The sequence below is a fragment of the Triturus cristatus genome, chromosome 1_2, assembly GCF_964204655.1.
Source record: "Triturus cristatus chromosome 1_2, aTriCri1.1, whole genome shotgun sequence".
Taxonomy (NCBI): Eukaryota; Metazoa; Chordata; class Amphibia; order Caudata; family Salamandridae; genus Triturus; species Triturus cristatus.
Window position 1 is genome coordinate 139,387,347 of NC_140580.1, and position 18,214 is coordinate 139,405,560.

General features: G+C 46.7%; 1 protein-coding gene across 1 annotated transcript in view; it reads right to left on the reverse strand.

The window, feature by feature from the left end:
• The window catches only part of VWA2 (von Willebrand factor A domain containing 2), a 270,127-nt gene that overhangs the window by 108,750 nt on the left and 143,163 nt on the right, over nucleotides 1–18,214 (reverse strand). The window contains exon 5 of the mRNA XM_085603290.1: nucleotides 13,085–13,194. Coding sequence (XP_085459416.1) covers nucleotides 13,085–13,194 — 110 coding nt within the window. The remainder of the gene's footprint in view (nucleotides 1–13,084; nucleotides 13,195–18,214) is intronic.

Sequence of the window (18,214 nt, forward strand, 5' to 3'; positions counted from 1 at the left end):
AGTAGGTCAAGGCTGCGGTGCTGGATGAGGGCGGTGCATCGTGTGACTTACGAGCGGTGCCCTCGAACCATGGTGCAAGCAGCGGCGTCGATTTTGGCTTGAAGTGGCGGTGTCAGGAAGGCCACGGCGTCATTGTGTAGCGAGGCGGTGCAGAGTGCGGTGCCCACAGGTCGCGGTGCGAGTAGCGGCACGGTGGGGGCATCAACAGGTGTCGTCAGTGAGACCAGGGTCGCAGTGCGGCATTGCGACGGTGCTCTCTGCGGTGCCAAAGCTTCGGCATTAAGCAAGGCGGTGCGAAGTGTGGTGCCCACAGGTCGCGGTGCAAGCAGCGGCTCGGTGGCGGCATCAACAGGTGTCGGTGAGACCAAGGTTGTAGTGCGGCATTGCGGCGGTGCTCTCTGCGGTGCCAAAGCTTCGGCGTGAAGCAAGGCGGTGCGGAGTGCGGTGCCCACAGGTCGCAGTGCAAGCAGCGGCGCGGTGGCGGCATCAACAGGCGTCGGCGGTGAGAACAAGGTTGCGGTGCGGCGGTGCCCTCTGCGGTGCTTTCAGGACACGGGGTCGTCAGGGTCGTCGTAGGCATCGTCGAGGTGGTGTTCTTCAGGTTGCAGTATGAAAACACACAGTCCCCAGTGCTGCGGGTCGAAGAACCTGGAGTCTTTGATGTTCCTGAGACTCCGTGAACAGGGGGGCAAGCTCTACCTCAAGCCCTTGGAGAGACTCACAAATTAGGTTGCAGAAAGTCCAGTCCAGGCCTTTCACTGCCCAAGACAGAAGCAGCCACTGCAGGTTAGCCCAGCAAAGCACCCAGCAAAGCAGTGTTCTTTTTCGCAGCTTCTTGGCAGTCTTCTTGTTCCAGATGAGTTCTAAAGTTCAGGGGTCTTGGACCCAGTATTTGTATCTAAAAATCCTTTGATCTTTCAGGCAGAGGGTGTCGGTGCCAGGCCAGAACCAGTTCTGCCTTCTCTGGTGTGATTTCCTGGCAGGAGGTGGAGACGGCATTGTCAGAGGCAGACCAGGCCCTTAGAGGTGCAAGGAAATCTCCTACCCCTTCCCCCATCGCAACCCAGGTCTATTTAGCCCTTTCCTGACCTACCTAGACCATCTGGAGCCCCTCCGGCCCCCTAGCCTTCTGTCATCCAAAACCCAGACAGGCAATCCACATTGCACCAGAGGCACACGGGATGACTGAGCAAGAAAATACCCACTTTCTAAAAGTGGTACTTTCAAACACAGAATGTAAAAATCACTTTCAAACACAGAATGTAAAAATCACCTTCACTAAAAGAAGCATCTTTAGATTCTGAGTTCAGGCATACTAAATTCTATTTTCTCACCAAATTCCCAGGGCCAGTTATGTTTATAAGATGTTATAAACAAACCTCCCATTTTATCCTATGGGGAACTGGTAGCCTTGCAATAGTGAAAAACGAAATTGGCTGTAATTCACTATTAGGACATGCTACACACACCAGGGCAGGTCCTACCTTTCACATACACTGCATCCCTGCCCACAGGGGTACCTTGGGCCTACCTGTGGGATGTCTGACATGTGAGAAAAGGGAAGGTTAGGGACCGGCTAGTGTGTGCACTGGCCAAGTCGACATGGCAGTTACAAACAGCGCGCAGACTCTGCAATCGCAGGTCTGAGGTACCGTTTTCAGGGCAAGGCTAATCCCTTCACTGCGCATGAGGAATTGGCCGGCCGTCTCAGGCCAGCCAAACCCTCATGCGCAGTGAAGCTCTCTCCAGCCCCAGCTGCGTTGCTGGGGCTGGAGAGAGCAGGCACAGGCTCCCAGACTGCCTGAGAGCGCAAGTTGCCAGCGCTCAGGCCAATCCTGACGCTGCTTTCATGCAGCGTCTGGATTGGCAGCAGTGCAGTCTGGGAGCCTGTGGCCAGAAGCAGGAAAAGCACGAAGCGGCTGCGTTCAGTGGAGGCATTAAGGTAAGTTAAAAATAAATTGTCCCCCCTAACCCTCCTCACTCCTCCAGCCTGGCCCGCCTCACCACGTTGGCAGGGGACGGGCCACTACTGGTTAAAACATCCATAAGTGAAAACCAGGCAGTGGTCTCCATAACATGCAGACCATCAGCGCCCTTTGGTGTACTCGCTGCCTGGCTCCCAAAAGGAATGCGGTCTCCGAAGAGGGTCACTGTCAGCGAATGTGAAATGTCTTGTTGTCACGTGCTTCACTTCTGGCAACAATGTTGCTCCCAGAAACTAGCCTGTATTGTTAATCAGTCAACCCCAAAATGTCAGCCGCAGTGCAAGGGTAGCCGTTGTTGTATCCATAGGCGACCACAGTGAGAGGGCGCCCTGCAGCTGGTGGCCCTTTCTTCTTGCCCGTAGTGGAAACAAAATGACTTCACCTCAGTGAAAATCAGGTATATGACATTTTCCACAACCTCTCTGCTCTATAACACCAACGATTGGATCAGAGTATCAGTGGCTCCAAGGAATGTTTAGTTATTTTTTTTTATTTGCCATTACAAATTTTAAAGGCATTGTTCATCGATAGGATTTTATGTTCAGTTTCACAGTAGCTGTTTTTTTGCCTCTACAGATCGTCTGTGTGTATGTCCATTATGTTCGGATCCCTTCCCCCTTTTCCTGGAAATGATTATAAAATGTATCTGTTTCTACAATATTTAATTGCTCTAAAGTCACCAACGTGCTTTACAAAAATACCCAGTGGCTACTGGTACCTAGCAGGCTGATGATAATTCCAGATGCCTCGAAGGTGAACGGATTGCTGAGACAAGGCCCTGTGGCACTGAGGGTACACAATGTGTGGTCCATTAACCACATGGCCACCAGAAGTGCTCAAGCACAAAGCAGCAATAATTACAATATTTGCTGCCAAGAGGTCATGCTCAGAACACTTCAGTGGCCCCAAATACATGGACTAGATGAGGTTTTGCTGAGACATAACCCTATTGACAGAAACGGCTCTGGCTGCTGTACCAGCGGTGTCATTCTGGCATGATCTATGGTAAGTAAGGTCACCTGTAAAGTGCACACAAGGAGTAAGCTTCTTGGCGCTAAAGGAAACCATTGACAACTCTGCATTTACGCAGGTTGTGAGTCAGTGACAAAATAGAAGAGTTTTTAAAAGTTGCTCGAATTTCTTCAGGGAGGATTCTGCACAAAGATCAAGAGGGAGTGAATTCCAGGCCCCGGCTGCTGCCACGGAGTAAGATCCGTAAATGATGTTAAGTCAGGGACCTTTTGGTAGACAGGCTTATGGACAATCACAGTATATTTATAAAGAACTCTTCCACAGATCGGGAATCAGCGCAGTTGTTTCCGTATAGAATTAACAAGATATCATTCTGGGGTAGATCCATTTTGCTACATTTTGCACTAGCTTTGGACAATGCAGAAGTTTTTCAGCAACCTTCGAATAAATTAAATTGGCATCGTCTAGTCTGGACTGCACCAGAGCGTCAATGACTCAGATATGGTGATGGTTTTCAATAGAAGGGAAGCGAGATCTCAAGGTGTTTGAAAGGAAAAACAAGTTGCCGTGTCCCTGATGACCTGGCACCTCTGGGAGAGTTTGGCCTCTGAATGGACACAGTGGCCACGGGCATTGGCAAAATGTCCATAAAACACAGTCAGTCGAGGAACCCCAAACGAGGTTCACAGGCATCCGTCTGGACCAACAAGGACTATAGTGTCACTCTGCCAGTAGTCCTATGCTAAAAAAAAACCCATGTACTGGCCTTATCATAGTAAGCCAGATGATAAAGACAAATGACCCACAGGGTCTCATTCGCGGGGTCCACTGCCATGTTCAACAGTACATTACTCATTCTCAAGCCTCAACGTCTGCTATCGCGTAGGGCTCAAAGGTCCGCTACGTCTGATCGACCATCCAGCAGCCTAGCTGCTGGATGGTCGGTCAGACGAATGCCCCTGAACCCTGTTTGAGGTCCCTGAAGGGCAGAAACACGTTGACCTTCACACTATAGGGAGTATTTTCTCCAAACTCCCATTTATTCTGCTTTTTAATCCTGTCCACTGGATACACCAGAATAAAACTGAGTATTCGCCCACCAGCAGACAGTTTTATCCCAATGACTTATTCACTATTTTCGTTAACAACAAGATACCATTTAGCCCTCCATAACTCACTTTCTCCTCTCATGCACATCCATTCACCCCTACAAAACACCTCTGCTTCTCTCCTTTGGAGAGTTGTAGCACGCACCGGGCACCTTGCGGTGCAGGTGTGAGGAGGGAACCCAATGGTGAAGCGTGTCGCCAACGAGTGACTGGGGGTTCTCATTCTAAGAAAAGCATTCTTCTTTACAATTCCTTTTCTTGAAAAATCTCCTCTGTTCTTCCTACACATACTAGATGTACTTTTGTGTGGTTCCTACATTAGTAGGGAGCTGGACGCATTGGGTTAGGTCCTTTTCTCCCGCTAGACCCCGAGTGTGCATTAAAACAGTAGAAGGGCAGACATACCTTATGTCTCGTGCATATTTCTCACGTGTAATGTGGGCGTGAGGTGGCAGGTGCGGACCAGACCTTGTCACGCTGTTTCAAAACAAATCCACCACCAGCAGAAAGATAAGGGGAGTTTCCCAGCTCTCCCTTCCACAGCTGTAGTCTAGCTCGAGCTTACAGCCCAGTTCTGCAAACCAAGCATCTAAACTATTGTAAGCATCTAGGTACTTGCAATATTTACTATGAGTAATTGAGAACACCCACACAATACTGGAAATAGTAATTTATTATTTCTATAGTGCCTGCCCCCACGGTGCTGCTGCTCTTCAAATAACAGGCCTCACTATTAATCACACGATTTAATGCTACTCAGTGCATCAGACTCGGAAGGATAAGAGGCAGGGTTGGACCTGCCATGATTTTATTCTGCGACCTGCACCTCACGCACAGGTTATGCCCTCCAGCCCATTGCACATAAGCTATCAGTAAGCTATCTTACGGGAGTCCAGCATCCTTGGGGATTTCCCTCTTTCATAAACTAAACTTTAAACAAACACAAGGTACTTACACCATACAACTGGTTGACTTGATAACGCATAAGTAGTGTTGAAAGAGAATTACAGCAGAGGCGCTTTAGTAAATGTTCCAGGTAAAACAATACATAGAGTCAACCACCTCAGCAGTGACACCTGGGCAGACATAACTCCCTCCTGTTTATTCTAGGGTGCGTGATGCCCCCAGTGGCGGCCGGCATGGCTTGCGGGTGGCGGGGCGAGGGCGGTGGGATCGCTGTGGGTTGAAGAGGGGATGACAGGGAGGGGCGGTGGGGGGGCACACAGAGGGTGAGTTGCGAGGATGGGGTGTCGTGCAAAGGGGCGGGAGGGTGCGCATAATAAATAAAAAAAAATAATAATTACTTACCTTGCCGCCGTGTCCCGCGTCTCTGCTCCTGCTCTCCTTGAGGAAAAGGAAGCACAGCCAGGCCCCATTAGCCAATCACAACGCTGCAATGCAGCGTTGTGATTGGTTTTGGGTGTCCTGGTTCGATGCTCAACCAGGGAATGAGGGTCTGGGCATATTCTCCACGCAGGCTGTAAACAGCCTGCATGGAGAATGGGGAAAGTGCGCATGACTGGTTTCGGGGGTCCGAGAGAGCTGACCAAACAGTCATTGCGCACTTAGGAGTGGGCAAACTACTCCACCCCTGCCCTGCTTCAAGAGCAGTGCAGTCCCGCCCGCAAAGCAGCATAAACCAAAAATAGGATAAGATAATAACTGAAAGTTATCATCATTTTATGTTTCTGCTTCTCCCACTGCTTGAAAGCAGTTGGGCGAGACTTCTTCGCCATAGTGGAGGAGCCGCCACTGGATGCCCCTGCTTCCCAGTGGATGCAGAAGAATCTTATAAGACTTCAATTCATCTGGGCAACGGGAAGCTGAGCAGAGCAGCAGCTCCCGCCATCGAGAAGAGGCGCAACTTGTGGTACTCTGACGTCATTCTCAGTCTGCTCCATGCTTTCAAACATGACCAACTGAACAAAATCATGTGTACTGACTTGTCAAAACCAGGAAACATATATTTACAAAACAAAGCCAACAAAAGATGCCAGTCTTAAGCTTAATGTGGTTTGGTGTCAGAAAACATGTATTTTAGGAACCTACTGCGGTTCCTGTTGTCCTTGAGTGGCGGATGGTTCCTTTAATCCGAATGACTTGTAGCAGCAGAGTACTTGGACTAGGACTTCAAAGATCACAACAGTGAGTGCCATGCTTCAAACAAAAGCCCCGCTTGGACAGATCTAAGCAGAGCTTAGTGTGTAGATTTGCTTGAAAGGCAGCCATGTCTGAAGTCTGATCTCAGGTGTGCTTCTGGCTTCCCTTCCTACAGAGGTGTTTGTGATGTTTTAAGAAGCCTGAATATTACCCCCACAACACAGAACAGGTGCCCCCGTGTAACAAGCATTAGCAAAGCCAATTGTTCTGGCTCTTGTATAGTGTATGCACTAAACAAACACATCATGCAAGCATCCATGTGCGTGCGCGGGCGCTCACACACACACCTTTGCTGAATGCAAATATAAGGTCAAAAATCTCCAAGATAGCTTGGACTCCCGAGGTCTGATCACTCTGTATTTTTAATTCGAATTGAAGGCAATCACAATCATATGCAAAAAAGAATTATGAAATATGCGGATTATACTGGAAGTAGATACAACTAGATCAGAGGAACTGGAGGCGCATGAAAGAGCACACAGAAAGACACACTGGAGCTAGAGATAGACAGACAGACAGACAGACAGACAGACAGACAGACAGACAGATAGATAGATAGATAGATAGATAGATAGATAGATAGATAGATAGATAGATAGATAGATAGATAGATAGATAGAAAAAAGAAAGGAGAGGCAAAGCAGCGCAAGCATGTAATAGAAAATTGATTTATAGAAAAGGGATATATGGATGATGAAATAAGTGTCAAAAAGAAAAAAGATCGATTGAGAGAAATACTGAAGAGGAAGGCAGAAGGCAGGCATGGATCTACTTTTACTAACTGCTTAATATCGGTGTTTAGGTGGTTTTTGAACATTAGACTTAGCTTGGGCTGGGTCTTGGAGAATGTCTTGACGGTGAGAAGGCTGTGCAGTCTGGGGGGGGGTGGGGCACTGTCAGCTCCCCCTCCCTGGTAGTGCTGGGGGGGGGGGGGGGGTGTTGTGTGAGTAGGCCTGTACCTCTACCCACAGGTCCTGCCTGTCTCCTAGCCACAGGGTTTATGGGTAAAACCGGGTCTGGTGTTTTGTGTCCGGAAACCCCAAACAACTTGCAGTTGCCTGAAGCCATATACCCCAAACACTCCACTTTGGGCAACTTGTGATGAGGGACTATATGAGCTAGGCATGTAACTAGATTTACTGTCTTGGTTGTCAAGTCATACTTTTCAAATTAATCATTTGTGTTTGTTGCATTCTAAAAACATTTCATAAAAAAAATAACACCTGACAAAAAGTATTTTCTCTTGTCCTTTTTCTCATAGAATATGGCTATTTACTACCAACATCTTCAATATAGGGTACGTTCCCATTGTTTACATACATTCCCTCTTTTATTTTTACTCTGATTGGGGTCATGTGGTTACTTGCGGTGCTGCGCATCTTATTTTATCTTTTCACATATACTATTTGGGGTCTCCACACTTTCACGGATCTGGTTTTTGTAAATCATTTCTCTACACTCCTGTCTTTTTCTGGGCATCTCACCACCTAATAGAAGGATCAAACCGGTGTTCGTCTCTTTCTCTCTTAGGAATCAACCAGGAGATAATGTTATGATTGCTTTACCATGTTTGTTGCGGCTCCTGGGATTCTATTATTCCACCGTGTGGTCATTACTTTACCTTACAAAAATTCGGTTTCGGAGTTTGAAATGTGATCCATGGAATATGATTTCTACATTTTTGTTGGTTCTATTACTTGCTGGAATTATGTATTCATCACTGTAATGGTGGTTTCCAATATATTCTTTTACAGCCTTGAGAAGGTCCTGTGGGACGAAACACGTGTTGGCTGTAGGAACCATTTACTCCTCCTAAGTGTTTCCGTATACTAAATACAGTCATGTTATAAACCTCATTACTGTTACAACATTGAACTATAATATGCTCCATTGCCATGATTTGTTGATTCTTGGGCTCAGCTGGGAAAAATTGTGGCTGCGGGCATCCTTGGCTTCCCTAAGTAGCGGGGGTCCACTTAAGTATCATAGAAGCACCACCAGACACATGTCATCTACAGCACAACTACACACCCTTACTACAATTCTTCCATGTGCAGCAGTTATTTCCACAGCTACCAAATCTTATTATACTTACAAAAAGTATCCTGCACCCTTTAAATAAATAAAGAAATGTATACAGTTATTTAGATAGTAGGTCAACTAAACATTTTAAAATAATGAAAAATGTGTTGCTTATAGTTCTGTATTCACAGTATAGTCCCTGCCAGAAGCTGAAAACAATGCACCTTGTGCTTTGCAATGGAATCCCTCCCTAAGTGGAGGAATAATACACCCACTAGCCAATAAAATTAGGGTGAGAGAGAAATTCCTTCCACAGATTATCTTAGACTGACACCACCTCTAAGCAATGGCTGAATGGGCTGACCCAGAGCAACTAATGAATGAAACGAGATGTCCTCAAGCCCACCCTTGTCTGGATTACATGCAAGAAATCTAGCAGAAAGCTAAAGCGATCAAACCAGACATTAAAAGGTACAGAGATAAAGGAGAAGCTATCACTGACAATTATTTTAGTAAAATAAAAATTGGAAGATCAAGCTTACAATTTAGATCTACAAGTGCCTTAGCGCTAACACTGTTAAGTGTCAGTATTCCTTCTGATTTTTTCATATTTTAGCAGGTTTCTTTTGTAACAATTCTGTAGATTTCGAGGTGCACTCAATGGACCACGTTGTCAATAAACTTTGTTGTTTGACAAAAAGTCTGCTTTTTGGACTTCAAATTGTAGTGTGCTCCAGATCTTTTGAAAACGCGTTTGAGTGTGGCTTCTTGGCTCACTATGTTTACACTTAGTAGGTAGCAAAGTGTGGCCTGTGTAGCACCCAATTACACTGGGGCTTTATAAACATATATCCTGTTCAGTTTTACAGAGCTTTATAACTGTTTGAGGATGGGCGGTTAAGTGCAACCACTGCTACCACATGTAAACTTGTTTTCACTGATGGTCCTAAAACCAAGTTTACCTTGCCAATTTTGAGCAGAATACTTATACTTGTGCAAAGTGACATTTTTAGGAACAACATGAAGTGCTTGTGAGAAGTTGGCCTGATGTATGATGTCACTAGTTCTAGTGTACACCTTATATCAGTCCAAACAACCCTTATGGTGATTGGTTGTAAAGTCAACCTTATAGACCAGCTATCCTAGTGGTAGCATGGACAAGAGCAGTCTTAGGCTAAACTCTGAATGGCATGTGAAGCCAGCTGTGATACCATATATAATCCCTTGAATACCAAATGAAAGGACACCACAACAGATATATATATAAAATAAAGTGTATTTATTCTAGTCAAACCCTCAGCACTCTTTATGAGATTAGAGGTAAGTACAACACAGTCTTATTTAAGCATACATTAAGTCACACAGGTAAGTAATACAGTTAGGCCCTAGGGGCCACGCAAACCATATACTAAGTAAGTGGTATAAGGACCATTGTCACGGAAATAGGATAGGCCTAGGCCTAGGGAATCGCTGGGGCTACACTACACTAGCAACAGTTAGGAAGTGGGAGGCCCACGGGATTCAGGTGCAGAGTGGAAACACTCACGCGTAATGCGTAAAAGTCGATAGAAATAGTACTTGTTAGAAATTAACAGTTTAAGGACACTTCTGAAGCAGCTAGAGAGTCGAGACTCGGAAACTAGACCCTAGGATAGTCACTACCCTTGTGAGCACCGAAGTACCCAAGTTACCTAGCCCACGGACTGCGGGTGCATAGGTGTGAACTTGCGTCGGGTTTCGTCGTGGACTTCTATGGATGCCTGAAGGAAAGATGCTGACAGGCAGTCAGTGAAGAGTGTCCGGTGGATCCCAAGGCTGGGATCAAGAAGAGAGGAGACCTGCAAGCAGAAGGGACAGAGTCAAGGTCACTAGCCAGTGACCACGTGGAACCAGGAAGGAACCAGGCGATGTCGTGAAGATTGCAGGTGAAGGTGAAGCTTGTCGCTGCAGCCACGAGGACCAGGGAACGTCGAGGACAACCAGGACCAGGAGGCGAGCTGTCCCCCGAAGGCTCTTGCTGTCGGCGGCGTCGAAGTTGGACTAGGACTCACCAAGCCTTGGCAAGCGGAACCCACGCAGAACGGAGGACTTGCTTCTGGTGCAGACCAGCAAGGTCTGGGGTGCTTCTCTTTTGCAGGGAAGCGGGAGCCAGTCTGGAGGAGCCAAACCAGCAGTGAAGATTTCTGGATGCGTCGTCACAAAGGCCACTAGCCAACGGGCAAGCAACCGGACAGGCGCGGCAAGCAGGAAAATGCAGAAGGGCCCCACGCAGGACTCGTGGAGTGTGGGGGGCTGATCTTCGGTGCAGATGGTGCTTGGGGTTGGGGCTTCTCAATCCCCGGTGCACAACTTCGAGGGTGCCTCAGAAGCTGCGCTGAAAGATACTAGCCACTTTTCCCAGGTAGCCGGTCCCACGTCTCTCGTCGCCTCCACGGATCTCAGCTCGGCTGTGGATGTGGATCAGGGTCGGAGAAGTCTGGAAGTCAAGGCTCTGGTCGGGCTCTGCAGTCGGTCCCTCGTAGAACTTCAGCAAAGCAAAGGGTAGTCTCTTGATGGTGCCTGTTTGCACAGGGTAGCCACTCCTTGGCCACAAGGGAGATTCTTCAGTCTTCTTCTTTCGTCGAATGTCGAAGGTCCAGAGTTTCTGTTCAAGTTGCAGGTTCAGGATAATCTAATCTCCTGGGGCCCAGCTACCACTCTTATACTAATCTGGGGGGCTGGGTTACCTGCTAGGTCACGCCTTATGGGTGGGACCTGGGAGGGGGGTGGTTACACCCCCTTCCCTTTGTCCAGTTTCGCACCAGGACTGGGGCTGGTGTGCCCCAGCACCGGTTTGAACTGGACTATGCATGGGACACCCTGTGTGCCCCAGGCATGTCTCATTCCTTTCAGCCCTCCCTGCCCCAATACACTAAAGCCTGTCTGGGGAGGTGCTAGCACCTCCCCAAGCAGGAAACCTATTGTCCAAGCCTCCCTTGCCGGGATCACTCCCAGCAGCAGGAGGTCAGACTTGTGTCTGTGGCAGCAGCATCCATTTTGTGATGCTGAGGCTTTGGTTAGAGTTAAACAGCAAAGTAGGATTTTAACATGTCTCTCCCTCTAGAAGGGAGGGATAATATCCTCATTGCCAGAAATGGTATGGGGTTATTATTCCAAAGTGTTAGACACCTTACACGACATGTTTTGATAAAGCCAAACCATAGTTACCATAACCGTTTAAGATTATAAGGCACTTTAAGAGTATATGGTAGGCTATATCATAGAACAGCTATAAGGACATGGTTCCGAAAGCTGCAGACAGGCTCAGCTCATTCTAGAGCACCATCTCACATGTTACCAAGCACTCTGCCTCCAGGATTGTTAAGGCCTGCCATAGGAGTGACTGATAGGTACACATGTGTCTATTTTAAGGGTAGATATAGGTATACTATATCTAAGCAAGGGGTGATTACACGACCTTGCCCCAGCTGAGTGATCAGCCAGTTGTGTCTGATTGGAAGGCCAGACCAGGGGTGGCATAATACATGCTGCAGCCCCTGGGAGGCCTAGGGTACACCTATGCCCTGGGTACCTAGGGTACACTGTACAGGGTCCAATAAGGTGATCCTTACCAATTGGGAATGTACCTAGGGTACATGGAGTCCATTTTAAAGAGAGAGCAGACAGCCTGAGACCCTGAATGGCAGGATCTCAGGCCAACTAAGTCGAAAAACCAGCTAGACACTAGGCAAAAAGTTGGGGGTAACCATAGTCAGATAGCCACCTTCCTACAGTGCTGAACATGGAACCTTCAGTCGAACCTAAACGCGCAAGTCATGTTTTTATAAAATGTACAGTGTCACTGAACAAGGCATGATATTACCTGAAATGTCCTCTTTTTGAACACGGGCATGGAAAAAGGAGACTAGTTTTACCTCATACAACAAAAGTAACATAACTCTTACTATATACGAATGCACAGTTTGGTTTTTGTGGACTAACCTTTAGTGTAGTGCAAATCTGTACATATGTGTGCTTCCTGCATAGAAATTAGTTATGCACATGCATTTGACTAATGTGTATTCTTTGAGTGGGCCTTGTGGTGCAGCCATGGGAGCCTGTAGTCGACATCGAGCTTCTGACCTTACTGATTAGAAAGCTTAAGTCCTCAGAAGGTACCGCAGGCATTTAAAAGTTTACCTCTGCCAAGTGCTCAACTGTGTCTACCCAGCACACAAGAGTCAGTGTACTCTCATATGTGCTGTGTACATTTACTTGCGGTAGTCTAAGTAGTTGCAAGTGATGCTGGAAAGGGGGTTGCAGAATGGCTGTAGGATGTGGCCTAGCGGCCAGAGCTGCCGGCTTTGGAGCTGGTGAACCGGGTTCGAGTCTCGGTGTCGGCTCAACATACTGAGATTCTGGGAAAATCACTTAATCTCCCCATGTCTACCAAAAAATGAATGTGTCCTTGCTTAACGTAACTGGTCGTCATGTAAAGCGCTCCAATACCTTTGGGTCGAGTTTGCGATATATAAAACTGCACATAAAAATATCTGCACCACATTTCATAGCGAATGACAAAACATACACCATGTCCCCACCCCACAACTTTATTTCAGACATGTTCAGAACTTCTTCCCAGGGCACATCTGTCTCATCATGTATTGGGACGCTGGACCACAAGTCTTTTTATGAATGACTGTACCCTAAACATTTGAAAAGGGCACTAAACAACTGCGGGTGATGGGGTCATGGCTATGCACCCGTAGATGCTTCATGAAACTGCTTCTTCTACATACGTAGATTCTTCATACAGCGCAACCACCCCAAAAGGAAGGGAATACCACAGACACATACTTATAAGCAACTTTCTTTATCTTCTCCTTCACCTCCTGCTTTGTTGGATAGGACTCCAGAGAAAATTCCAGCCGAGGTTTGGAGCTGTACTGCAGGACCCCAACTCTGACCTGAAAGAGAAGACAGAAGACGGGTGCTCAATGCCCAAAGTCTGAGTTCTTCCGTTTTGATGCAAGAGTCCACCATCAGAGAGTACACTGTGCACACATCAAGCACAGCAGAGATATGTCATATCACTACATTCATGAGAGCACACATCTCTAATCCTAAACAAACCACCCAACAGTACACAACAGGGATGACATGGCAAACAAATCGGATACAGACCAGATATTCTCATACCAGCACTCTCTACCAGAACACACTATTCTGAAAAAGAACACATGAAGACCAACCTCTTACCATTCACCCAGTAGAGGACCATACACATGCACACTACTAAGAACACACCTTCACAGCCCAAATCACTCCAGCCTATGATAGAAACCTCAGAACTGTTTGGAAAGCAGACCCCATACTACAGAAAGAAATGCAACCCCATACCAATGGAAGACTGGGTGCTACACAAGGGCCAACATCATAACATATCAGAATCCCCTATAATGAATGAAGGAGTGTCAACACTACTAAGCACACTGTAGGACGTGGCCCTTTTTAGCTAAAGTCCCTAAACTTTTTGCTTTCCCCCTAGACCTTTTTTCTGACATGGTGTTGCCAACTTAGATGCTTTGGACACTTTGCCACTGCTAAACAGTGTCAAAGTGTAAGTGTTCCCTGTATAAAGTAATGGTAATTGGTTGTCCATGATTGGTATGTTTGCCTTACTAGTAAAGTCACTAGTACAGTGCACTATGTGTGCCAGGGTTGGTAATGCAAATGTTACTAGTGGGCTTGCAGCACTATTTGTTCCATCCACACAAGTAGCCTTAAAAAGGTAACTCAGGTCTGCCATTGCAGGGCCTGCGCGTAGTTTGTTAAACTGCCATGTTGTTCTGTCAAGTACATTCACTTGCCAGACCTTACCCTTCCCTTTCTAGGCACATCAGACACCCCTATGGTAGGTCTAGGGTACCCCCTGGACAGGGTGCAGTGCATGTGAAAGGTAGGACATGTACTAAGGTGTGTCATGTCCTGACAGTGAAATAATCTCCATTTGCGTTTTTCACTGTTGAAAGGCCATCTTGCCCATAGGACAGAATGGGAAGGCTGTCTTACCAAAGGCTTAAGATGGTAAGGTGAAGTTTAGTATGCCTGACCTCACAATGTAATAACACATCTTTTTATGTAGGTGGTTTTGCATTGTGTGTTCAGAAGCCACTATTTTAGAAGTGGCTGAGTTTTTGTGCTCTAACATTTCTGTGCGACTGGCTGCCGGTTGACTGTATGGATTTGAAAGCGATAGGATCTGGGGAATGTCTTGACCCAGGGGAGGAGGTGAGACAGCAAAAGGCTTACCGGCATCTGGAGTGTAGGGGAGGAGAAGCCCCTAGAGGTGAAGAGGTCTGGGTTGCTGCTATAAAACAATGGGCTCATCTCCTGCTGAGTGATTGAGAATCCAGACCCCCACTAATCAAAGGAAGAAAGGTATCACTGGCAGGGAGGCACCCAGAACTGGTTTGAGCAGGGGTCAGTGCCCCCTGAAGCGCAAAGACTTCAAAGCCATTGAGGGGTATAACTATGAGAGCTGAAGCCCCTAAACCTTGGTAAATGGCTTGATCAAGTGTGAACAAGACTGGAGCTACTTTGTGGTCAAGAGGACCTTTGCCTAGGAAGGAAGAGACTGAAGGATAGGACTGACCCTTGCTGTATGATCTGGGGCTGGCCTGCAGTTTGCTGTTTCAACCAAGGAAAGGCTAAAGGGACTTTTCTGTGTGTTGTGTCCCCCTGCTTGAAGGAATTTGCTGTGTGCTGTTTCATGAAGTAACTTATCCCCAAGGGCCTGAGGTGAACTGGCTCCCTGTTTGGAAACACAGGAACACAAAAGTTTCCAGGAGAGTCTCAGAGGCACTGTGTGTGTGTCCTTGTTGCAGCCTGAGACCCTCGTAAGAACTGCCCTGTGATCATAGGCACCTGACGTCCAAGTGAGTCTCAGCAAGGCTGTGTGCATGTGCTTTGTGCAGCCTGAGACCTTCAGGAGCATCGGCCTGTGATCGGGGGCACCTGGAGTCCAAGCAAGGATCAGCGGCGCGGTGTGCATGTGCTTTGTGCAGCCTGAACCCCTTTGTGAGGATTGTACAGTGATCGTGTGCACAGGAATCCAAGTGAGTCTCATCGCCGCTGTGTGCGGGTGCGTTGTGCACTGTGAGATCTTCGTGAGGATTTACCTTGTTATCGTGTGCACCGGAATCCAAGTGAGTCTCATCAACGCTGTGTGCGTGTGCATTCTGCACCGTGAGACCTTTGGGAGGATTTGCCTAGTTATCGTGTGCACCAGAATCCAAGTGAGTCTCATCACCGCTGTGTGCGGGTGCGTTGTGCACCGTGAGACCTTCGTGAGGATTTGCCTTGTTATCGTGTGCACCGGAGTAAAGTGAATCTGAGCGATGCTGCGCGCGTGATCTTCGTGCAGCCTGAGACTTGCGTGTGGAGTGCCCAGTAATCGTGCACCCGGAGTGAATGAAGACTCAGCGATGCTGTGTGCGTGTGCTTTGTGGCAGCCTGAGATCTTCGTAATTGAAGCGGCCCGGATCGGCAGTCCCGGTGGAGCTGAGTTGCCGGCTCGAGCCGCCATTGCCATTTCACAAAGCTGCATTGGAGGCCCAGCCGCTGGACGAAGAGAGGAGAGTGAGTTCACGCCCCCCCCAGGTAATGTGTGTCAACTCCTGGCATGGGGCGCGGGCTCGGAGGGAGACGCTCTCGGCCTCTCTCTCGTGTTGGCAGCGTGAGCCTCTGCTTCGGCTCTTATCACGGCCCGTATTGTCAAGGGAGTGGCGGTACAGGGGCCGGAGTGCGAAGCTGCACTTTGGGATTACATCGTACTGTGTTGGGGGCAACTGTGAAAGGCTGACTACAAGTCAGAGGGAGAGGCGGAGAGACCGCCTAAGGCCCGGTGATCGGGCCTGAGTGTATTACTCATGATTCCATTTCTGCAGAACGGAGTACCTGACTGTCTCATTACACATTGCATCATTTCTACATAACGGAGTGCCTGATTAGAGTATTACACAGTGCATTATTCCTGCATAACAAACTACCTTATTAGTGTATGACGCATGGCATTTTATCTGCATAACGAACTACCTGGTTGTCGTATGACGCATTGCCTTGTTTCTGCATTATGAACTACCTGATTAGTGTATTGAGCATTGCATTATTCCTGCATAACGAATTACCTGATTAGTGTATACGCATTGCCTTATTTTTGCAGAACGGCATATCTGGTGGTTGTATTACGCATTGCATTATTTTATCTTGCAAAGTGCCAGATTGTTGCATTACGCATTGCATTCTTTTCATTGCAGAGTGTCTGATTGCTACGTTACGCAGTACAGTATTTTTACATTGCAAAAGTGCCTGATTCTAGCATTACGAACTGTATGACATGATATTAGGAGTACAGGAGAATGTTTCGAAGTGCTCATCGGCATCGCCAGAACTTACAAGGGTTGGCTTGCCTAACAATCAGCCAGGAGAAATATTACACAACCTCATATGTTGGTTTTATATTGGGTGGTCTTATCGTATATCTTTTTACATAAAGTTTATATTCGTTTTATAAAACTCGTGTGGAGTCTATTTGTGGTGTCAACATTGGGTTGTTGTGTGCGTGGTTGCGAATACTTTACACATTTGCCTTGAAGATAAGCCTGGCTGCTCGTGCCAAGCTACAGAGGGGGTGAGCGGGGCTATCTAAGAAGGTGACCTTCCTTTCTCTGACGTTGGAACGCGGGTCCCTACTTGGCCTAAGGTACCTACCTCAGCCAACCAGGGATCCCGGGTCTAACACACACCATACTAAAACATAGAAGAGGATGTTGCACAATTCAACAAGATTTAGCAACATTTCCTTCAAATTTGGAGAGCCACAGCAACTCCTACAAGCGTCCTTTAATTCCTATGAATGCGCGCTGAGAATGTAGAGTTCCAGGAAAACACAAATTGCTTTTCTAAAACACACTCTGTGGCTAGAGGTCAGTGATGTTTTTTAATGGCTGCATGCAACATATAACCAATAATGGACCTGATTCCATTGAACTGTTCAGGTTTTGATTATCTTTCACGAAGAGGATGTTGAATAAATACAAGCTAAAGGTCAAACTTAGCAGAGTGGTTTGGTGCTGTCATTGTTTAAATACAGCGCCATGCTTGGAGCCTAATTAGCTCGGGAAAAGCTATCAAACTGAGACAAGATCTCCTATTGGTCGAAAGCCATATATCCCCGATAATTATTTTCCGCGAAATATGGAAATTATTTTACAGGTATGACGTCATTCCTGTTAAATACAAGTTTTGACCTAACTGCTTTTAGTGAAATAACATCATCTGAACATGTAATACATAAGACTCCTTCCCTCCTATATATATATAAATATCTGTGCATGCCAGTGAAACTAAACAAAATAAATGTGGATCAATAACACACGTTTGAAATAAACAAGGATTCACACATTATTACACTGCAAAGGTGTTATTAGTAGAGTGCGTTCCACCTGACTTGAGAAAACACTCATTAATCAACAGTTTCCATTCTGGAATCACTTTAGAGAAGCAACCAACTGGACAGGAGCAATGCTCACAAGGCCTCTTTATTGTGATGTTCTCTCATTGCACAGATTTAACCCTTTGTGTTCTGGATTTAGTTAAACACCTTTGTTTAATAAATATGCACATGAATCAACAGCATAGCATAAGCCATACATGCAGAGCAGCTGCGTGCAAAATGCTATTAATTACAATTTTTGAGGGCGGAGAAACATCATACCACACTCAAATCTTTCACTTCATGGCTTCTAACCCACACAAGTATGGAAATAAACTGTACTTGTGCATATGTGACATATATAAATATATATATTACACCTTGGCAGTGCTGCTGTATAGTAATGGTTTAGCCATACTTTCCACAAAAAATGCAATTTAGATTTTTCTATAACGTTTGATCCCATGGATGAATTTGTAGCACATTTGGAG